This window comes from Phycomyces blakesleeanus (genome assembly GCF_001638985.1).
Source record: "Phycomyces blakesleeanus NRRL 1555(-) unplaced genomic scaffold PHYBLscaffold_4, whole genome shotgun sequence".
Classification (NCBI taxonomy): domain Eukaryota; kingdom Fungi; phylum Mucoromycota; class Mucoromycetes; order Mucorales; family Phycomycetaceae; genus Phycomyces; species Phycomyces blakesleeanus.
In genome coordinates, this window is record NW_017265137.1 from 1,809,052 (window position 1) to 1,832,474 (window position 23,423).

General features: G+C 38.6%; 6 protein-coding genes across 6 annotated transcripts; 5 read left to right on the plus strand and 1 right to left on the minus strand.

Moving 5' to 3' along the window:
- Positions 1-93: 93 nt before the first annotated feature.
- On the plus strand, positions 94-1,912 carry PHYBLDRAFT_179985 (hypothetical protein; the record flags this gene model as incomplete). Its single annotated transcript, XM_018438245.1, has 4 exons — positions 94-338; positions 456-579; positions 648-1,174; positions 1,282-1,912. 4 exons carry the CDS (start codon positions 94-96, stop codon positions 1,910-1,912), a joined length of 1,527 nt encoding a protein of 508 aa, XP_018295814.1.
- A 491-nt stretch (positions 1,913-2,403) lies between these two features.
- On the plus strand, positions 2,404-4,647 carry PHYBLDRAFT_60895 (hypothetical protein; the record flags this gene model as incomplete). Its single annotated transcript, XM_018440714.1, has 7 exons — positions 2,404-2,442; positions 2,467-2,567; positions 2,722-2,782; positions 3,113-3,133; positions 3,428-3,476; positions 4,205-4,266; positions 4,564-4,647. The coding sequence occupies 7 exons, from the start codon at positions 2,404-2,406 to the stop codon at positions 4,645-4,647; spliced, it is 417 nt and encodes a 138-aa protein (XP_018295815.1).
- Positions 4,648-4,960: 313 nt separating this feature from the next.
- PHYBLDRAFT_185622 (hypothetical protein) lies at positions 4,961-6,143 on the plus strand. The gene is made up of 6 exons (XM_018439109.1): positions 4,961-5,148; positions 5,228-5,261; positions 5,322-5,374; positions 5,476-5,515; positions 5,644-5,672; positions 5,876-6,143. The coding sequence occupies exons 1-6, from the start codon at positions 5,008-5,010 to the stop codon at positions 6,005-6,007; spliced, it is 429 nt and encodes a 142-aa protein (XP_018295816.1). The 5' UTR covers positions 4,961-5,007; the 3' UTR covers positions 6,008-6,143.
- A 99-nt stretch (positions 6,144-6,242) lies between these two features.
- On the plus strand, positions 6,243-9,432 carry PHYBLDRAFT_179987 (hypothetical protein). Its single transcript, XM_018438246.1, has 12 exons — positions 6,243-6,485; positions 6,705-6,744; positions 6,835-6,871; positions 6,960-6,970; positions 7,045-7,093; positions 7,174-7,249; positions 7,314-7,320; positions 7,565-7,583; positions 7,648-7,830; positions 7,916-7,964; positions 8,118-8,980; positions 9,091-9,432. Exons 1-12 carry the CDS (start codon positions 6,283-6,285, stop codon positions 9,189-9,191), a joined length of 1,638 nt encoding a protein of 545 aa, XP_018295817.1. The 5' UTR covers positions 6,243-6,282; the 3' UTR covers positions 9,192-9,432.
- A 566-nt stretch (positions 9,433-9,998) lies between these two features.
- Positions 9,999-13,975, minus strand: PHYBLDRAFT_185623 (hypothetical protein). The gene is made up of 6 exons (XM_018439110.1): positions 13,850-13,975; positions 13,647-13,743; positions 13,366-13,512; positions 13,162-13,177; positions 12,368-12,536; positions 9,999-12,276 (listed from the first exon to the last, which is right to left on the minus strand). The coding sequence occupies exons 1-6, from the start codon at positions 13,952-13,954 to the stop codon at positions 10,141-10,143; spliced, it is 2,670 nt and encodes an 889-aa protein (XP_018295818.1). The 5' UTR covers positions 13,955-13,975; the 3' UTR covers positions 9,999-10,140.
- A 1,730-nt stretch (positions 13,976-15,705) lies between these two features.
- PHYBLDRAFT_154617 (hypothetical protein) lies at positions 15,706-23,063 on the plus strand (the record flags this gene model as incomplete). Its single annotated transcript, XM_018433343.1, has 4 exons — positions 15,706-15,998; positions 16,084-16,412; positions 16,504-22,307; positions 22,338-23,063. The coding sequence occupies 4 exons, from the start codon at positions 15,706-15,708 to the stop codon at positions 23,061-23,063; spliced, it is 7,152 nt and encodes a 2,383-aa protein (XP_018295819.1).
- Between the last annotated feature and the right edge of the window lie 360 nt (positions 23,064-23,423).

The following is a 23,423-nucleotide window of genomic DNA, read 5'->3' on the forward strand; positions in this document are numbered from 1 at the left end:
TCATTAATAAGCTTTGATTGCTTGATTCAAACAGCGTGCCACTTTCATACATATAATCTACATACACTGATATATACATAGTCCTAACTCCAGATGCATACATATCTTACTCAAGGGCAGAACTTAACACTTGCTTCCTCCATAATCACATTTTGCATCTTATTGACTTATTTAATTTATGCGATCCACCCATCTACCAATCTCATCCAACCCCCATTAGACACCGATATCAAATACAATTCTTCGCTAACAACACAGCTACCACGGCCAACAACAAAACCAATTCAAGAAGAACCCACTGTACCACTAGCTTGTCAAAATGTTGATTATCAATGGCTGTAAGTACTTGTGACTTTATATACTTTTTGTTGCATTCTTAGTAAGAGTACATATTGTTAGATTCATAGTTTTGTTATTGTTTTTGTTTTCTTATTGCTATTGTTGGAAATATTCAGGGCATCTGATCGATATTACTGGGATGGATGGGTATCCAAAACAATGTTTATGTCTCCTGATGGCAGCTACACAGAAGCTAATGTGAAAATATCCAGTGGCGAGTCAATATGCATTGTAGTTCTGGTAATATAAACGAATACAAAACAAGCTCATAATCAAGACATATACACATAATTAACCTATTTATTTAGCTTGGTCCTATCCCAGCCAGTTCCATGATAAGCCCTAGGAAACGCTTTGGGCCTTCGGATAGCATTGTTATGAAAGCTGTTGGAAAACAATCAAAAATCGAGATCAATCTTCACCAGAGCCCAGAACGATCCAATGTTTATTTCGCTTCAATCACCCTGTTCCATCCTGACACTTTTTATCTCCAGAGTGTGACAGAATATAGATCTTACTTTTGGGAGACTCCCATTTATCATGCCTATCGTCCCTTCAGTTTTCGTTCCATTAACCGGCTGGTAGTTATGCCAGCAGAATCCAAAAAGACCATCCTACTTCCATGCGATGCGAGCCGTTCTGAACATCTTCAAGGTAGCTGGCGGACCAACACTAGACTGAATCATATACATAATCCGGAGGCTGGTGTGGCGTCAGTCAATGAAGAATATACATTTGTGCCAGATCTGTGCTACAGACCATTTGGACGTCGTCCAACAGATGAGTGTCCAAGGTTTCAAGCAATACACGTTTGGGGAGATGACCATATCAAAAGGTATAAATGAGCTAGCTTTAAGGCTGTGAAAATCAAGCAATCAACCACTTTGTTTTTATTTTCTCTCTCCTTATTTATTTATTTATTTATTTATTTATTTGGATTAGAAATTTGAAAGCATTAGAAGACCCATTATGGTGTGAGGGAGGACCAAAAGTAAATTTGGATTGTGTTTGTAATAATGAAGACAATAATGCCAATGGGTCACATTGGGAAAACAATCCAAATGTTCCACTGGTCCTAAATTCTTCTACTGTCGGCATTACCAGCTTTTATTATAACAAGCTTGGAAGCATTACCTTAAAAGACTGGCGGGAAGAGATCACTCTGCAAGCCTCATTATTACCTCAGGCTAATGTAGTTATTCTTGGCCTTGGTAACATTGACATTGGACTTTCGCGAATGTTACCCTCTCAGTTTAATGCATCGTTCTATGATGTACTGACTCATATGGTAAAGCAAGTCTATCCACATCAAACAATCATCGTAAAGGCTCCTCAGTATTTTGGAAATGGTGTACTGCAAAACAGTGCGTGGAATGCAGGACGAAGTGTGGCATTTTCTATTGTTGTTGAACAAGCAGTCCATAGTATGGGGGATCGTGTATTGTTGTGGAACGTGCGTCAACTTGGAATGCAAGACATGACATGTTCATTTGCAGGTACCGCCTACACCAAGAGTAATCTCGTTCCTCTAGAAAACGAACTTTTATCGAGCCTCGTGTGTATGCATAAATAAATATGTTTTGTGTCATAAGAAAAAAAAAACAATTGTTGTACAATCCAGCTATCAAATAGATTGGATGTGCATAAATAATTGATCATTTTTTTTGTACTTTTTTTTTTGATACAAATAACCAAACTCTCAAATGCTTATAGGTTTTTGAGAGTAAAATATTGGGAATGTTTTGACAAGTATTTGAACAAATCAAAACACAAACAAAGTTACAAGATTGTATATATATATATTATCGAGTTAACAGTGGGAATTGTCCAAACTCATTGTAGTAATAAAGAAAATCAGACAGTCAGTCAATCGATCAATCGATCAAGAGATTGATATTTGACATGTCGAAATTTTTTATATATATTTGATACTAGGATAAGATTTTATAAAGATCGAGAGCAAGAAAGGGCAGAGAATAATGTGTCTCGTATACTAATTCAAAGCTGTCATATTCCTCTTTCTCTCTCACATACCTTTATACCCATTATTATTATTTATCTAGTATGGCTATTGACTTGTACTTTATACTTAATAATTTCTTTGTAAAGTGAAATAAAGTAATCTAGACCTGTGACATTTGGAGCGAAAAGGACATACAAATGAAGTTGGTCAGTTTGATCTCTTGCACAGATCAAGGTATATTTAATTGTACAAGAGAGAATAAAAGGTGTGTTTATAATACTAGACACAAAACTGGGGTGTAAACCGATCCCAGTCCGTAGATGGTGATTGTACCAATTGGATAAATAATAATAATAATCGATCAATCAATCAACTATAAATAAATAAATAAATAAATAAATAAAGAAGATAAACTCAAGTAAAGATGTCCTGTTACGTGCCTTGGATTTCGCGATTCAAAATTGTTGGTTGTTAACCCAGGTACCTGATGTGGCCCGGTGTTGCTCAAAGCGCAGATCGTATTTATCCTTGCGTATCACATTTGATATCAATTTAATACATTACCGTGAATCTTTCTTATCAAGGAATGCCCTTGATCTGTAACAGCAAAAACCACAGAATAATATATATATATAAAAAGACTTTTTACATGGTCACCTTTGTGTTTCTTTTTTATATAATTTTTCTTTGACAAAATTTACCCAATAATAATCATACACTGTAATACATAAACGTGCACTCTGGCTGGATTGAGTAGCTTAACCTTATCGAGACCCTTGTTTTTAATGCACTTCTATGATTAATAAATAGAGAGAGGATCGAGAGTTGAAGGTAAGAGTGAGGCCAATACATGCCTGTGCACAATTTAGTGTTATGTTTTTTTTTGTACATCAAACCAACAAAATCGAGGGCCCGATGACTACTATGAATTAGTGTGAGTGAACAACCAAGTAATCAAGTAAGTAAATGATGGGGTGTGAGTAAATGATGGAGTGTGGGTAAATGTACGATTTTGTACATTGTTTTTACCTGGTTTGTTTTAGAGATCGTCAATTGTATTAGTAGTAGATGGAAATGATCTTGAAATAATAATGTTGTGGGACAATTTTTTTTCTTTGGGATCAGAGGGGGCTAATTGGACATGGTGTACATTTTAAGGCCTGCCTGCCTGTATGTATGTATGTTTTCTTTTAATGATCAGATTCAAACAGAAGGCAGGGAAAGTAGCAAATAGTTTATCAGAAAGTCGTATAATTTGATGAGATTACCATATATAAATATCGTAAGGACTGTGCCTTGTTCAGCTATAGTTACACCGTTATTGGAGCACAGAATAATCTATCTGTTTGACCACCCTATTGGGTAAATAATCAATTGGGTTGTGGGTGGATCGGTACACTTTTTTTTTGTGGTGCCTCTAAAGGAATTCATCTCCAGTGATCCTATCGCGTGATACTTGTGGGATTACATTTTCCTTTTTATTTAAAGTTCCTTGTGCCATTTTTTTTTGTCTTTGAGATCCGCCACTGAGTGAGTTGAAACATCTCTTTCTCTCTTTATCAGTGTTTCCGTTTTGTAATAGTAATTCATTACACTAAAAACAGCAGAGAATTGGATTTTATTTTAGTTGCTTATTTAGAGGTGTCTTATTTGTAGATCAATAAATCGACTAAGAAAAGAAAAGGAGGGAGCATTTTATTGAATAGAATAGAATTGGACCCTTTTATCCACTCATTATCCCTCGCTAGTGCACACACACACACAGAGAGAGAGACACGTTTTGTAATAAGAAAACATCAGATTTGACAACCCACTCTTATTAGCTTGTACTCTCAATAGACATACACATGTATTTAATAATCATACAATGTCTCTATACTTTTATATATTAAAATCAAATAGCCAGAAGAGTTCTTTGTGAATTGAGTAGAAAATATGTATTTTTAGTAATAGAAGACCAAGAAGTAATATATATAGTTATTATTATTATAACATTTTTTTTTGGTGTACAACTTATAATCAAATAATACGAATATTGCGACAAGTTAATTATTCAAGTCAGTCAAGTCAGTGCACTGTTCAGGGACTCTTTCCATCTTTATCTCAATTTCTTTTCTTTTTTATCTATAGAAAGAAATCTTAATAAGATTTAAATATATACGCACTTGTAATATCTGTACATTTGGCTCCAACTCACTCACTCACTCACTGACTGACTTGCTCACTTGTATGTATACATCTTGTATTTGTGTAGATTTTAGTTTAATCTCCTCTTTGATATCAGTAAACCCAATCTGATCCAAGTTAACGGTTATCCTATCCGAGCTTTAATGACACAGTCGTGAGAAATAATATAAATAAAATACAAAAAATACAAAATAATAATAATAATAATAATCAGCCTATTAAAGTAACGTACCAAATAATAATAATATTTATTTATGTATTTAAAATATCTCTCTAATTCTGTTTTTAATGTTTGTGTGAGCCTTTTCTTCTTATTTTGCTCAATTTTGTGTACAAAAAGTAACCAAATCACGTGTCACAAGAAATAGTAATAATGAGATTCTTTTTATTTTATATATATCTACAGTTAATACGGTCAATTTTCTCTCATTAATAAAAAATAAAAATAAAAAACCGCAGTGCATTAATATAGTAGAATCGTATATTGTACCTTATATACATTTTTCTTATATAAAAAAATGATTCACTTTGTCCTAATTGTCAACAGACGATGTCAAACTCGCTTTTCACGTTATTACAATGACAATGAGATTACAAAACAAAAGTCAGGATTTGAATTGGAGATTGCAAGAAAGACAGTGATTCGCAAACCAGGACAAGTAATGAAATAAGCAAATAAGCAAATAAGCAAATAATTATATTATTTAACACACACACACATATATATACTTCTTTTAGTGCTTATTCTTTAAGCATGGAAAATATACCATTGGTAAATATATATATATATATATATAAATATATATATATACGTATATTAAATATTGCGTAGTGTATCGCATTTATGCTTCTTTGTACTTTGTGGTTGGCTGTGACGAACAAGAGGCAAGTTTTATATGAATTTTTAATTTCTCTTTTGAAAAACTATGAATTAATAATAGGTATCATGTTTATGCTTATGGTTATGTATATAAATGTACATTTAGAATGAATTTGGCATTTTAGAGTCTATCCAAGCTTGGGTTGGTGAGTGTCTTCTTATTTTTCTTTTTTAATAAAATACAATAAAATACAGTACAGTACAGTACAGTACAGTACAATACAATACAATTTACAAATGGCGCTTATCTATATATTATTTTTGGTCTTATCAGAAGCAATGGATTGTTACTTTGAAAAAGTGGTAAGACTTAATAAATAATAGTAACAATTAAATACAGTAAACTACAACGGAAAGAAAGCGTAAAATATATATATATATATATATATATAATTAGAGTGAAAAATGGCTGTGGTTGTGAGTGGATTTTGATAGGGTATTGAAGCACACAGTAATCTTACGGTAATCTTAACTTTCTATATATATAAAATAAAAATAAAAATCAGACCGAACTTGACCTTGTATTCAACCTCGAAAAAGTGCACATGATCATGGACGAGATTGTACTCAAGGGATCTCTGGCGGAAACCAATCAAGAACGTGTGCTTGCACCTATTTACGCTCTTACAGACGCTTGATGAGGTTCAATAACCGCCACCCTGTACACAACAGATTTCTACATATTCCCTTATCTCTTATATGTATATATATGCTTTTATAATATTCCTAATAAATAAAATAAAATAAATTATTATTAGTATTTATATTAACTAAAGATGGTGCTTGGCTGATCTTATATATTTATACACTTTTGTACGTTATTTGTACACATATTTAATACTCTTCTTTTCTTTTCTACCTTTATATTTTCTTCTTCTTCTTCTTCTTCTTCTCTTTGTATAATATTACAATAATGTTCGGAAGACAGAAAGACTTGTCCGAAGTCGATCAGGCAAAAGAAACCTATTCTGAATACGATTCTGAAAAGATCGAAGCCGGAAGACACCAAGAGAGTAGCTACAACCCACGCGAAGAAGAACATGATCTCCAGGAAGGAATCAGACGAGGACTTAGTGCCAGACACATCCAGATGATTTCACTTGGTGGTGCAATTGGGTAATTATTACCAATAACACACTATTAGCACTTTATATTTTCGATTGATCAAATCAAATCAAATTCAACCAAATTCAACCAAAATCAACCAAAATCAAATCAAATCAAATCAAATCAAATCAAATCAACCAATCAATTCATCAGACAGTAGTCAAGCAATCGAATCTATTATATGGAATAAACAAACTCATTTTATTTATTGTTTTCAAAACATAAAAGTACTGGTCTCTTTTTGAACTCTGGTGGAAACATTGCCACTGTAAGGACAAGACCATTAAGAAATTATATATATATATATTCTCTTTTAAAGATAATAGTAATACTAATATGTGTACATGTATGAATATAGGCTGGTCCAGCTGGTGCCTTGATTGCTTACTGTGTTAGTAAGTTGATAAAATAAATATTATGTTTATACGTATACTAATATTCTTACCTTTTACTCTTTCTTTCTTTTTTGTTATAATTTTATAGTCGGTCTAATGGTAATAGAGAACAGAAATATTATATATATAAAACAAGAAAATTCCTCTGACAAAAAAAGCACCAATAAACATAGGTTTACTGTATTATGACCTGTTTGGGTGAAATGGCTACCTATATGCCAGGCAAGTCTACATCAATAGTTGATAATCTAAAGCAATAAGAAACAATCAACTAAATCATATTCATATTCATATTTTTATAGTTTCTGGTTCATTCAATCACTACGGTACTCGATTTGTGGACCCTTCTTTTGGTTTTGCTCTCGGTTGGAACTACTGGTAAGATAGTAATGACCAGCTCATTTGAATATATCTTTACTTATTCAAATTTGATATTTTATAGGTTTTCGGTGAGGCTTATTATTCACACTTTTCAACTCTCATGATCTTTTTATACTAATCGTTTTTTACTATTATTTTCTGTAAAATCTTCACCTAATAATTTCTAGTGGGTAAGTTCGAATCTACATACAAATGCAAATAGAAACCCACAGCTATATATCGATCAATCAATTAATGGACTGATTAATATATTACCTAATTATCCTATTCGCTTATTAATTATATTTCATCTTTCTCTTCATATGTCTACAGTCTGTCACTATTGCTACAGGTAAATTCTTATATGTCTACCAATATAATTTGTATATACTAATCAAACAACAATAATAATATAGAACTTGCTGCCGCTGCTACAATTATTGAATACTGGAAAACCGTCATGCCTTCTGCTGTCTGGTCTACTATCTTTATGCTCCTGATCATGTCTCTCAACTTGATCGGTGTAAAATTCTATGGTGAAATGGAATACTGGTTTGCAATGATCAAGATTTTGATTGTAATTGTCTTTATCATTATTGGTAAGTTGCCTCTTTTATTATTTTGTGTATATATTATAGACCCTGAGAAATATTCACATTTCTTTATTCTTTCTTTCATTTTTAGGTATCTGTGTATCAACCGGTGGTCTCGGTGACCAAGTTATTGGTTTCAAGTAAGTCAAGCCAAATATATAAGAATCAATCTTGCCTATATTTCATTTGTGACCAGAAAAAAAAAGTGTCACTACAAAATAAATTGCATATATATTATGTGTGCGTGCGTTGATTGACTAACTCAAACTTTTGTCATTAATTACTATAATCAGATATTACCATGAACCCGGTGCGTTTGTGGGCGGTGCTGTCGGTACAATCAGTGTGCTTTTGTCTGCTGGTTTCTCTTTCCAGGGTACTGAAGTTGTTGGTATCACTGCTGGTGAGGCCAAGAACCCTACAAAGACTGTTCCTCGTGCTATCCGCAACACCTTCTGGCGTATCATCATCTTCTACATCTGCACCATCTTCCTTCTCGGTATCTGTATTCCCAATGACTACCCCGATCTTACCGGTGGTGATGGCAGTTCCGCCACTGCTTCTTTTACCATCGTTTTCAAACTTGCTGGCATTGAAGCCGGTGCCGATGTCATTAACGCCGTTATTCTGACCAGTGTCTTGTCTGCCGCCAACTCCTCTGTCTACACTGCCTCCCGTACCCTTCTTGGTCTGTCTCGCGACAACAACGCACCCGCATTCCTTTCCCGTGTCAACAGATTTGGTTCCCCATACCTGGCTGTCATCTTCTCTTGCGTCATTGGCTTTGCATGTGTATTTGTTTCTATCTACAGTGCCTCTGAGGCATTTGTCTGGTTCGTGAGCATCACTGCCGTCAGTGGTTTCATCAGTTGGGCTGGAATTGGCTTTGTTCATGTTCGTTTCAGACGTGCCTATGTCCGCCAGGGTCGTGACATCAAGGAACTTCCTTACCTTGCCCTCGCTTACCCTTACACCGGTATCTTTTCTTGTGCGCTCTGTATCTTGATTGTCCTTGGCCAGGGTTACGGTGCATTCACCCCAGAGTTTGATGCCGTCACATTTGTTACAAACTACATTGGTTTGGTTCCATTTTTCCTTTGCTACGTTATCCACAAGATCGTCAGACGTACCAAGGTTGTTCCTCTTGATGAAGTTGGTAAGTTTGTCCTCCCTCACCTAGACACACACACACACACGCACATTATATATATATATATATATATATATATATATCTTGTAATTAATATTCTTATTTCATTTCATTAGACTTTGAAACCAACCGTGTCAGCAGATTCGAGGTTGAGCAGGACGAAGCCGAAGAGAAGCGCAGAACTATCTGGCAGCGCATTATGGACATCTTCATTTAATTTTTTTTTAAAAAAAAAGAATAACTATACACACCTCTTCTTCTTCTTCTTCTTTACTATTACTACTATTCTTATTTATATTATTATAATTATTATTTATCATTATGTAATCTTCCTTATTAAAAAAAAGAAAACCACACCCATTCATCTTTCAATTGCTTTCTCTTTTTTCTATCCTCATTTTCATAATAGCTCTTGTAACAATACCAAAAACAAAAACAAGATATTTACAAACCAAACCAAACCAAAAAAGCACTGTCACCATTACCATTACTGTTGTAGTTGTTATTTACCTATATTTTTAACTTTCACAGAATCAAGATGTCTATTTTTTTTCTTTCTGTAAATATATACAGAGTGTATTCATAACTTTTTGTCCATATATCTATTTGTTATTCTTTTTATATTACATTCAACCAAAAAAGAATATTTTCCATTATGCATACAAATTAAAGCAATAAGACTTGGAAATATCACAAGAGACTTGACAGACATAGAGAAACAGAATTCCAAAAATTATGAATTGATAAAAGAATATACAAACTGGGTTTTAATCAGACAGAAAAGTTATGATAAGGCTACCGCGCTTACTGTACGGCTATTGAAGATATATTATGCAGTTGATTAAAATAAATTAAAAATTAAAAAAGGGGGGAGTGAAAGGATGGAGAGAGGGGGAAATATGCTTACATAGGGTAAGAATCAAATTGAATAAAGGAAGACAACCAACATGATTGTACAAATAGCAGTAACCTTTGAAAGTTGATCAAATGTGAACAGAATAATTAAAAATCAATTGAACTTTTTGTATAAAAAGAAAAGAAAAAGACAAGCATTTAAAAAAAGGTATATTAATTGATATTTTATTTAATAGAGTCTCAATGGTTTCAAGACAGTCATTGCTTTTTAGGTCAGTATATATAGATATAGGTATGCTTATAGACATTCTTTAGAGTTCATCATGAGTAATCTCTTCGGCCTCAACATCTGCAGACTTTGCAAATTCTTGATCCTTGATCTTTTCTTCTTCAGACTTTTCGGCTGCTACCTCGACATCAACCTCGGGTTCCTCAGTCAGTGAAGCACCGACGCCCTTACGAATGATGGTCTCGATACGCTTTGTAAAGCTGTTGAGGTCCTTGAGAGGGTATCCACTACGAATTGCGGTTGTCTCATAGAGCACGGTCACCATTTCCTCTGTATCTTGGTCAATGTCATCATTCTCAACACGATCAAGAAGAGTCTTGACAATAGGGTGAGCAGGATTGATTTCCAGAGTCTTCTTTTGTGAGAGCATGAACTGAAGCATGGCATCTTGTTCCTTTCCATTCACATTTTGAGCAGCCATCAGCTTCTCCATGTGTCCGGTCAGACCGACATCCGATGCAACAATAGCCATACAGGAGGTGGTCAGGCGCTTGGAGAGCACAACCTTGTCAACCTGGTCAGCAAGGATACCCTTGAGATACTTTCTCAGAGGCTCGTATCTCTGGTTCTCCTTTTCTTCTTCCTCCGCAGTTTCCTTTTCGTCGCCAAAGTTCAATGCACCCTTGGCCACATTAACAAAAACCTTTCCATTGTAACCTGGCATACGCTGCAGCAACATCTCATCAATAGGGTCAGTCATGTACAAGACCTCGTATCCACGGGCCAACAGGCGCTCCAAAAATGGTGACTGTTCAATCTCAGCCACGGTCTGGCCAGAGAGATAAAAGATCGACTTCTGGTTGTTCTTCATGCGTTCGATATAGCTGTCGAGGCTGACACCAGCCGAGGACGATACTGGGTCGTAAGAAGATGGATAGCGCAACAGGGTCGAGATCTTTTTACGGTGACTGTCGGATTGGATTGCGCCGTACTTGAGAGCCGATCCAAATTCCTTGATAAACACACCGTACTTTTCTTCGTCTTCCTTGGCTAACAGACTGAACATGTCCAGAGCCTTCTTGACAAGATGCTTCGAGATCACGCGCAGGGATCGGTGTTTCTGCAGAGTCTCGCGGGATACATTGAGAGGAAGATCGTCAGCGTCAACAACACCCTTGAGGAAAGACAGCCACTTTGGAAGCAGCTCAAATTCATCGGTTATAAACACTCGCTTCACAAACAGCTTGATGCTGTGGACCTTTTCGGCCAGGTTCTGGAAGAAGTTTGGATCGGCCTTGTGGGGAATGTAGATGATCGATCTGAACTCAACGTCGCCCTCTCCCTTTGAGTGGATCCAGCTTAATGGAGTAGTGGTGGGTTCCTTTGCCATGGCGCGGTAGAACTCAATGTACTCTTCATCCGTCACTTCCTTGGCGGGTTTCATCCACAATGGCTTCTGGGTGTTGACGCGATCCCACTTGTAGACAGTCTTGATTTCGTCTTCTTCTTTTTCTTCTCCAGGTGTCTCAATCTTCTCTTCCTCAATATCTTCATCGTTATCCTCATCTTCATTGCTCAAATCTTTCTTTACGGTCTCTTCATGCGAGCTCCAGACATAGATAGGAAAGTTGATAAACTCGGAGTACTTTGTCACCAGTTTCTTGAGAGTGTTCTGATCCAAGAACTCGAGTGCATCATCCTTGAGGTGAATTGTGATCTGAGTGCCACGTCCGAGGGTGTTTCCACGTGGATCCTTTGCGATGACAAAATCATCGACAGCCTCGCTCATCCAGACATGCTGATCGGGATCGTCGTTTGACTTTGAGGCCACGGTGACCTTGTCGGCAACCAAAAACACAGAGTAAAAGCCAACACCAAACTGGCCGATCTGTGTGACCTCTTCGTCGTTCTTGCTAGATTCCAGTTTCTGCAGAAACTCTGCTGTGCCGGACTTGGCAATAGTGCCCAGGTTTTGCTTGAGCTGCTCACGAGTCATGCCAACACCAGTGTCGGTGATTATGAGGGTCTTGGTTTCGGGATCTGCGGCAATCGAAACCCTGAGCCGCTGAGTCTCACCCAGGGCAGAAGGATCAGTGAGCGAAAGGAAGCGGATCTTGTCGAGGGCGTCGGAAGCATTGGAAATCAGTTCACGTAAAAAGATTTCGCGCGATTTGTAGAGCGAATTGATCAAGAGGCTCATCAAACGAGAGATTTCAGTCTATACATACATATATATTTTGTTAGATGTTACGGTTGGCGTTTGTGTTACTGTTGCTTTATATCTTTAAAACAATGATAATAAGACTTACTTGGAAAGTGTATTTTTCGGTGTCCAATTCTTCTACTTGCTGAGGAAGCAATCCATGGGTGTTTGGGTCCTGACTATCGAACACAGTCTGGACGTCTGCATTGGTGGTAGGAACAGATCCTAACAAGACCACAAGTAGTGCAAATACTACAAAGTGAACCCGAGAAAATCTCATGAATTCAAGATGTTTAAATAAAAAAAAATTGAATTAAATTAGATTAAATATTCAAAAAAAAGTAAAGTAAAGAAGAAAGAGGAAGAGGAAGAATTAAATAAATATATATGTGTTTTTCTATGGTAATTGGCTTGAAACTAATATAAACAAAAAGGCTCTCTATTGTCTTTCTCTCTGTAACCGACAGTTGGCACGCGTTTATTGGCGGGACCAAAAAATATCATATAAAATAGTATATTATATTATATTATATTATATATATTAAAGTGCAGGTCTTTCTGCAGTGTAAAATAGTAACTTTGTTTTCGTGTGAAATTGTGAAAGGTTCGCATAGACAGCTTAATGATAATGACTATTGGCTTGATAATTAATTATCAGGGCAATATAATAATTACTAATCAAATAGGCTTCTTTATCTTCTTTTTTGTACACTTCTTCCTGACTCTTTAAAAAGATATATCATTGGAATTCCGTATATTAAAACCCCAAATGTAAATATAAAGAATTATAGTGATAACAATACAAATATATATATATACATATTGGAATCCACCTTGCTTCACTCCATGTCACCCCATTGTTCCCTTCCCTTCCATTCTATTCCATTTCCTACACTTTACTTCACTCTATTTCCGCCTATATTTATTACATAATAACTATAATTATAATTATCAACCAATCAAATAAAGTCTCTTTCCAAAAACGTTTTTAAAAAAAATCAATCAATTTGTCATTACAAAAAATAAAGGGACGCCTTATCCATTTCTTTTTTGTTTGTAAAATATTATATATTTATATACATTTCTTTTTATTTATTTATTTACTCAATTCAGCAAAAGTGGTGTCCTTGAAACCAATGTTGGCAGCAGTGAAATCAGAGAAGAGGAAGTAACCACGGTCATGTCCAGTACCCAACTCCTTCTTCAAGACATCAGTGATAAGGGCAGTCAAGCTAGCGTTACGTTCATTATCTATTATATATATATATAAGTTTCATTTTGATTAGTAAGAATTTAACCCACCCAAAAAAAATTAAACTTGATGCCAATCTTTGTAGTAATCTATATATTTCTTTTATCATTATTCTTAAAAAATACAAACTTACCAATGTGGCCAATAGAGCCAACCTTTGCGAGGAAACCAGCAGCACCGTTACCAGCAAAGTAAAGAGAGTCAACACGAGTAAAGGTTACAAGACAGTACTGGATATATTCAAGATAATCAAAAAAGAAAGGTTAACAAGATCCATAGAATACATAAAAAGTTTATCTATCGATTAATTCTTTTGGTTTTTGGTTCGATACTTACCGATTCTGGCTTTCCAATGGCTTCAGCAAATCTGGCAGACAAGGTCTTGACAAAGGATTCGACGTCTCTGGGAGCGCGGTTGGAAGTAATCTCAAGAATAGGCATATTTTAAGTTAAGAGAAGAAGTAAGGTAAAGAAGATAAAAAAAAACACGGTTACTTTATATTCGTTATTTCTATTATTTCTATTATATTTTTTTTTGATCAATGTATCTTGTCGGACATCGGATGTTGGGTTCTTTTAAATATTTTTTTTTATATATAAAATATACTTTATTTTCTTTTTCAGAAACACAACCGAGTCATCGGAGAATAGACATATTGTCTTTTGTATATATTTATATATATTTTATAAGCCTATTTTATCTACTCTATATATAAATATTATGCAATTGTTGAATTCTTGTACTCTAGTACTCTGGTACTCTAGTACTCTGGTACTCTAGTACTCTAGTACTCTAGTCACCTTTGGTCAAGGTTCTAGCAGTAGTCGGTACTCCGTGACGTAGAGAATAATTGAATAATCAAGTGTGTATTTAGCAAACCTTTTCTTTTTTCGTTTAGTATATTTTCTGATTTTGGATAAGGAACATACATAATGGTTTGGCAATAGTGAAGTAAAAATTTAGATATAGAAATATTAAAGATGTACGTGGGTATTTATATTCCAGTATGCAAAACCACCAAAGTAAATTACATTATGTTTGCTTGTAAAGAATAAGGACTATAGACGCAGGCACAGGTATTCCTTTGAGATACTTCTTCTAAAGTACCTTGATAATTTAAAGAATTAGCCAAATTTTTTTTTAAAAAACTAATTGTGTCTGAAATTAAATTAAAAAAAAATAAAAAGCATAGACAACCATCATGCCATTAATGCAGTCACACCTATTGGACTTTTTCATTTTTTTTTACAAGTCCACACACAAAAAAAAAGCGAAAGCTATTGAAAAGCGATCCTGTCAAGCAGATCGTTTCTTATATATACATATTTTTTTTAATAATTAATATTAAACGGCGAGAATGGCGATGATTGACTTGGACACACCCGAAATTACAGAATCCCCGTCAATACCTCTCTACAATCCTCTCGCAATCGATCTCACGACCGCTGTTCAGAAACTACAGTCATGTCTCAGAGCGAGTCCTCCTTTCTGCGTCGACACACGTCTTGTTGATCAATTCCTCGCTGATCCAGAAAACGTTTCGAAATCAGACCTACTAGACACGATCGCTCGGTTAATGATCAATCCAAGCTGGACGCTCGACATCGTTCAGATCTTCCGCCCAATCGCAATCGATTTGATCGCACGTTGGGCTACTCCTGGATTTACTTTTTTTTTAGAAGCCGTCTCTACCAATGTGAGCGGTACTGTACATAGAATAGAAATGGTAGCAAAGGCATTTAGTCTTGTACTTCCAGTGGTACCCCAGGTTAAAAGGTAAATAATAAGAAGAAAACCAATCGATCAATTGATCCAATCGAATGGTTATCATATTGAATATCATATTTTAATCTTATTTTACTTCATTGTGTGTATATATAAACTAATATATGTTTATATGCATATCTATATTTTCTTTTTATTTAGCTTGGCTGTTACATATTTTACCCACTCACCTTCGTTGTTTGAGCGTCTTAATCAACTACCACACTACGAGAACGCCGAAACCAAAGATGTAATTATAACCTTGTAGATTGTTTAGAAATATATATATATGTGCATATACATATATACACATTTACTAGTGTGCTTATGTAAGGGTCCCGCTGAAATATTAAACTTGGATCATATATATATATATATATATATGTATATATGTACATATCTTGCTTTTAATTAGATCACACCAGCAATGACAGAGGGACTTCAAAGCTTATTGCAGACAACATATCGATTGCTTTGCTTCTCAACATCAACCTTTGGATCCTTGTGGAATTGGGGACCCGTAGTTCAATTATTGAGCTATCCAGACACATACAGTCGTTACTTTGCCGTATTGTGTTTGAGCAAAGTGTATGGACTTGGAGATATCCAAACAAAAAAATTGCTTGGATCCCTGGTTGGAGGTGAAGAGCATCTTGACAGCGCAGATGAGCCTCTTGTCACAACTATCGATAATACACGTGTAGACATGCGTATGATCCGGTAAATGTTGCTTTATTACTTTTAGCCTTGGTTTTTATTCAATTGACAACAAGTATTTACAAATATTTTTTCTTTTGGTGTATAGGCTATGGGAACAACAACAACTAGCAATATCACAATTCGCCCTTGTAAAAAATGATTATGCAACTAATTCTGGGCATGCCCTTACAGACAGTGACCTTTGTTCATTAACATGTAATCTGTGCGGTGTATTACTCCCAAAAACTCTCCACACCACCAATCGAGATAACAAGATTTCATCAAATCTCGTACTCACAGAAACAACCTCCCGTAATTTGCACGCCATTAGTTTGGCTCTCTCTATCGGTGCACCAACCTTATTGGAAGGTGTTACCGGAGCAGGAAAAACAGCATTGGTAGAAGAGCTTGCAAGCCGAACCGGTCGTAATGACCGTAAGTTTTTCTTTTGCTAGCTATATATATATATAAAAGCAAAAAAAAAACAAGGAATACGCCTGCTAACAATATATATATATATTTGTAGAACTTGTAAAAATTCATTTGGGTGATCAAACAGACCCAAAGGTATTGTTGGGCACATATGTCTCTACATCTACCCCAGGATCCTTCCGCTGGCAAGAAGGTGTCCTGACTACAGCTGTACAAGAAGGCCGATGGGTACTTATCGAAGATATCGATCTCGCTCCTGCAGAAGTTCTCTCAGTCCTCTTACCCTTACTCGAAACCCGCCACCTCTTTATCCCTTCCAGAGGTGAAAAGATCAAGGCCAAAGAAGGCTTCCAGTTATTTGGTACACGTTCATTTGTACCCTCCCGCTCAGGTCGTGTCAGCTCCAGAGGCGGCGATCTTGTCACGGGTGCAAACTTGTGGACCAGAGTGCATGTTGATCCTCTATCAATGGAAGAATTAGAGGCCGTAGTTCGCCAAAAGTTCCCTGTTATAGGAAATTTTTCCGTACATGTGTTGACCTTGTTCAAGACCGTAGTTGGGATATACCAAGACCCCCACTTTGCGGCTCTGGCTTCATCTACAATGGGCAGATTTATCTCAACTCGTGATCTGATGAAGTGGTGTTGCCGTATCGAGACACTGATGGGAAATCGTCTTCATAACACAACCATCGCAGATGCCGGTTTGGATGAACAGGTCCGCCAGGATCTATTCAGTGAAGCTATCGATTGCTTCTGCGGTATGATTCCTGACTACAACACTTGGATCTTGGTCTTGGAGAAGGTCGGTGTTCCTCTCCAGATTTCTGAACCAATGGTACGTCACTACGTCGACCAATACAAGCCTGCATTTGAGGTTACCGAATCAACAGTACGTGTCGGTCGTGTCAACCTTTCATCAATTGCTGCCTCTGGAAAACAGAAGCAGAAGCAAGGAATGGTCAAGCGAGAGCGCCAGAGACCCTTTGCCGTCACTGGACACGCACTGCGCCTCTTAGAACGTCTTGCGGTCTGTGTTCACTTGACAGAACCTGTTCTGCTGGTCGGTGAAACCGGTACCGGAAAAACAACCGTCGTCCAACATTTGGCAGACATGATGCACCAAAACCTGATTGTGGTTAACTTGTCACAACAATCAGATAGTTCAGATCTTCTTGGTGGATTCAAACCAGTAGACGGAAAAGTATTGGCCATTCCTTTACGCGAAGAGTTTGAGAGACTTTTCGAAAAGACCTTTTCGGTTAAAAAGAATGCAAAGTTTATGGAGATGGTTCGCAAGACATTCGTACACCAAAAGTGGACAAACTTTGTTACCCTTCTTCAACAGGCTGTGAAGATGTCTCAGCAGAAATTCGAAAAAGAACAGGATGAGAATGCAAAGAGAACAAGCCCAGAACTTCGTAGCGCATGGAAGACATTTGAAAACCATTTGGTAGAGTTCCAGGTACAGCAAGTCCAGTCAGCCAACAAATTTGTCTTTCATTTCTTGGAGGGTTCGCTTGTCAAGGCTGTTCGACAGGGAGATTGGATCCTGCTTGATGAAATCAATTTGGCCACTACAGAAACTCTCGAGTGTCTTTCTGGTCTTCTTCAGGATGCACACGGATCCCTGTTGCTTACCGAAAAGGGTGATGTTGAGCCTATCCGTCGCCACCCTAACTTTAGACTTTTCGCTTGCATGAATCCTGCAACCGATGTCGGCAAGCGCGATCTTCCTCCCGGTCTGCGCAATCGATTCACCGAGTTCTATGTTCACCCCCCGGATTCACGTTACGAGGATCTTCTCCAGATCGTCCGCCGTTACTTGGTCGGAATCTCGACCGGAAACGAGAGCGCCTGCGACGACGTGGCCGAGTTTTACATGGAAGCCAAGAAACTGTCCAGTGAACACAAACTGACTGATGGTGCAAATCAGCGCCCTCACTTTAGTATGCGTACCCTGGCCCGTGCTCTTACCTATGTTGTCCAGATTTTCCCCACCTATGGCTTGCGTCGCTCTCTTTATGAAGGTTTTTCCATGACATTCCTGACACAACTGAGCAAAGAAAGTGAAGTCCTGATGCGTGATCTGATCCACAAGACCATCTTGCGTTCTGTCAAGAACCCTGCTCATCTTATTTCCCAAATTCCTCGCCAGCCCGATGGACAATTTATCCAATTTGGATACTTTTGGCTGGAGCAAGGCCAGTTTGAGCCTCAAACCGATGACCAGTATATCATGACACCATCAGTCGAAACCAAACTCCATAACCTGGCCCGTGTCATTATGTCCCGAAAATTCCCTGTCCTTATCCAGGGTCCCACGTCGGCTGGTAAGACCAGTATGATTGAATTCATGGCCAAGAAAACAGGCCACAGATTTGTGCGTATCAACAACCACGAACACACCGATCTTCAAGAATATCTTGGTACATATGTGTCCAACTCTGATGGTCAGCTTGTCTTCCAAGAAGGTGTCTTGGTAGAAGCCTTGAGAAACGGTTATTGGATTGTACTGGATGAACTTAACTTGGCTCCATCCGATGTACTTGAAGCGCTTAACAGACTATTGGATGACAACAGAGAATTGCTGATTCCCGAGACACAGGAAGTGGTCAAGCCTCATCCTCACTTTATGTTATTTGCTACCCAGAATCCGGCTGGTCTCTATGGTGGCAGAAAAGCCTTGTCCAGAGCATTCCGTAACAGATTCTTGGAATTGCATTTCGACGATATCCCAGAAGAAGAACTAGAGACCATTCTGTCCAGAAGATGCCGCATTGCACCATCTTACTGTAAAAAGTTGGTACAGGTTTACAAGGCATTGATGGAAAGACGTCAGAGCACCCGTATCTTTGAACAGAAGCACGGCTTCATCACCCTTCGTGATCTTTTCCGTTGGGCTGGACGTGATCCTACCGGTTACCAAGAATTGGCCGAGCATGGATACATGCTGTTGGCCGAAAGATGCCGCAAAGATGAAGAAAAGAGAGTAGTAAAACAAGTACTCGAATCTGTCATGCGTGTTAAAATTGAAGAAGAAGCCATGTATGGATTCGAAACCCTCGAAGAATTTGCAATCTTTGACAAGATCCTAAAAGAGAAAGGTGGTAAGGGCGATGAAGGAAAGTTAGTGTGGACCAAGGCCATGCGTCGTCTTTTTAGTCTGGTTGCCAGATGTCTTCGTTTCAAGGAACCCGTTTTGCTGGTCGGTGAGACCGGTTGTGGAAAAACAACTGTTTGTCAAATGCTAGCAGAAACATTCAACCGTGAGCTCCACATTGTCAACTGTCACCAGAACACAGAAACCGGTGATTTATTGGGTGGTCAGCGTCCAGTACGCCACCACACTGAGTCGGATACCCAACAGAAGCCACTCTTTGAGTGGCACGATGGTCCTCTTGTGCAATCCATGAAATCTGGACATTTGTTCTTGCTCGACGAAATCTCTTTGGCCGACGATTCTGTATTGGAGAGACTCAATTCGGTTCTTGAACCTAGTCGCTTGCTAGTACTTGCAGAAAAGGGAGGAAAACATGTAGAGGAACTTTACGGCAGCGAAGGTTTCCAATTCTTGGCAACCATGAACCCTGGAGGAGATTACGGTAAAAAGGAACTGTCACCTGCTCTACGAAACAGATTCACTGAAATCTGGGTGCCTGCCGTGAGCGACAGAGACGACCTTGTCAGTATCATCGAAGAACAGATGACTCGCCCTGGATTAGAAGGCTACAGCCACCGTATGCTTGACTTTGTTGACTGGTTTGCCCTTGCATTGGGACAAAGCCGCGTTGTCGTGAGTTTGAGAGACATTCTGTCGTGGGTCAAATTTATCAATACTGCAGTTGACCAAGGGATTGCCCCAGATTTGAGCTACATCCATGGTGGGTGCCTTGTTCTCTTGGATGGTCTCGGATCCCATGGTTCTTCAGGCTCCTTCCTTTCGGGTGCACCACTCAAGGAGTTCAGACTAAAGTGTCTCCGCCAACTATCGAATGAGCCCGAGGCATCTGAAAAGGAGATTCTCGGAGAAGCAAAGAGTAGCGTAAAGATGTCCGATGAACAGTTTGCAATTGGTGCTTTCCATATTCCTCGCGGTCAATTAGCCAAGGCAGACATAAAGTTTACCTTGTTGGCACCAACCACAGCTGACAATGCCATGCGCGTTGTTCGTGCCATGCAAGTCAACAAACCAATATTGCTCGAAGGTAGTCCTGGTGTAGGAAAGACCAGCTTGGTCTCTGCTTTGGCAGCTGCCTCTGGTCATCGTCTGGTCCGTATCAACTTGTCCGAACAAACCGATCTTATGGACCTGTTTGGTTCTGATTTGCCTGTAGAGGGTGGATCCAGTGGTGAATTTGCCTGGAGAGATGCTCCTTTCTTGCAAGCCATGAAAGACGGCGACTGGGTCTTATTGGACGAGTTGAATTTGGCTTCTCAGTCGGTTCTCGAAGGTCTCAACTCATGCCTAGATCATCGTGGTGCTGTTTATATTCCTGAACTTGATCGAGAGTTCTTCTGCGCCAAAGAGTTCCGCGTGTTTGGTGCCCAAAACCCACTTCAGCAAGGCGGTGGTCGCAAGGGTCTTCCAAAGTCTTTTATCAACCGTTTCACTCAGGTCTATGTTGAACATTTGAGTGCCGATGATCTCTTGTTCATTTGCGCCCATTTGTTCCCTCAATTCAAGCTGGAGATCATGAAACTTATGATCAAATTTAACGCTCGAATGTACGAAGAGACCATGGTACGTTGCAGCTTTGGACGCAAGGGAAGTCCATGGGAGTTCAACTTGCGTGATGTATTCCGTTGGTTGGAGTTGATGCAAAAGGACAATGTTCATAACCCCGCAGAGTTCCTCGACATTATCTATATGCAACGTATGCGCACTCACGAGGATCGTGTAAAGATCGCAAAACTGTTTGAAGAAGTCTTTGGTGTGCCTTACAACCGTCCTCAGTACCCTGAATACCATGTTACACCTCACCAGTTGGTCGTTGGTCACTCACGTCTGCTCAGAAAGAATGGTGATCACGAAAGTGATATGCTCGAGCGTGAAGATCATCTCCTCCAGTCATTCTTACCATCCCTTGAGTCTTTAATCAAGTGTGTTGAATCCAACTGGATGGCAATCCTCACAGGTCCGTCTGCATCCGGAAAGACTTCTCTTGTTCGTCTGTTGAGTAAAATGACAGGAAACCGTCTCGAAGAATTCGCAATGAACAACAGTGTGGACACTATGGAACTTCTTGGTGGTTTCGAGCAGGTTGATTTGAACCGTCATCGCCAGGTCGTTATGGATACATTACGCCAGTTGACTAGTCGCGCATCAAAGGCTTTGCTGATGTACCTTGCCCAACAAGAAAACCACCCCAAACAGTGTGCTATAATCTTGGAACAAATCCGCCAACTGAACGATGCCTGGTTTGCATTGGAGAGCAGACAACAATTCAAGCGCTTGTCCGATCAACCCGATTCTCATGGCCTTGATTATACATTGATTTCCCGTGTACTCGCATGCCTTGATGGAACTGCCGGTCTTGATGAAGAAGCCCACACAATGATGACCACTGCCGTTATGTCAATTAAGAATCTCCAGCGTCTCGAGAAGGAATCTGTTGCTGGAAAGTTTGAGTGGATCGATGGTCTGCTGATTCATGCTCTTGAACAAGGTCACTGGCTTTTGATTGACAATGCCAACTTGTGTAACCCATCGGTTCTTGATCGTCTCAACCCTCTGTTTGAAAACGATGGTGTGTTGATGGTGAACGAGCGCGGTCTTGTGGACGGCACGGTAAAGATCATAAAACCCCATCCAAACTTCCGCATGTTTATGACAGTTGACCCTCAAAATGGCGAACTTTCGCGTGCAATGCGTAACCGTGGTATCGAGATTTCTCTGGTTGACTCGGACTGGAACAAAAACACTCAGGATGTAACAAAGGTAGCCAACGCCCTTGGGCTTCGTGGTCCAAACCTTCCCTTGATCCTATATGACCTCCAGGAGGAAGTTGCAGCGAAGCGCAAACATTTTGGAAAGCGTAAGAACGTACGTGAATACTTGCTCTTTACGACTTATGCAGTTGAGCGTCTCCAGCGCGGTCAATCGGTGGTTTCTGCTATTCACGAAGCCTTTAGACAGGTGTTTGTGGATGTCACTGAACTCCCTGAGTCGCTTGTAAAGTTGTTGGCCGATGGAACCCCAGAAGCCGTTTTGGAGAACATGGTATCACCCACCAACTCCCCTTATTTCATCGGTGGGACAATGTTCCAAGAGGATTCCGTATTGGCAACAGTCAGTATCCAGGGCGCATACCTTTTGTCATTACTTCAACAACCTCCAAGTGAAGATGAAGCAGCCGATATGCGCCGCATTGAAGTCGCCATCGACTACTTTGTCGAATCATTAACACCCGAGGACTATGGTCTTCGCTTGAGATGGCTCGCATTTATGGTCCAGCATGGATCTGTTATCAGACCAGCTGTATTGGAACGTCTTGGTTATTTAATCAAAACATCATACTCTCACCCCGTATTTGGCGAGTACAGAAAACTTCAGTTGGTATATGAAAAAGAAAGAGAAGTCTCTCTGGATACCCAGCCATCATTGGTATGTATTAAAACAACAAAGTTAGTAAAAATAATAATCCTAACTTAAAAAATTGCTTTATTTTCTTTAGACATTGGTGCACACCCACAAGGCATTCTTGCTGTTTGTCCGCTTGTGTAAGAACGAATATGAAAATATTGTCATGCAGAATGCGACCAAGCGACTCAAGACAGGAGGAATGACACCTCTCCAGCAGTCATTCTGTTTCCGAGAAGGCCGTCTGAGTGAGACTCAATTGGCACATCCTGTGGTTGCCATGCTGTTCCCATTATTTGAGGCTATCAAGGATAGCTATCTGTCCTGGATTAACGAATCTTTCTACCGCACTTGCCCTACAACTGTATGTTTACTGTTTATCAAATAGGTACAATATAGTAAAACTAATAATTTCTTTTATCATTTTTCGTT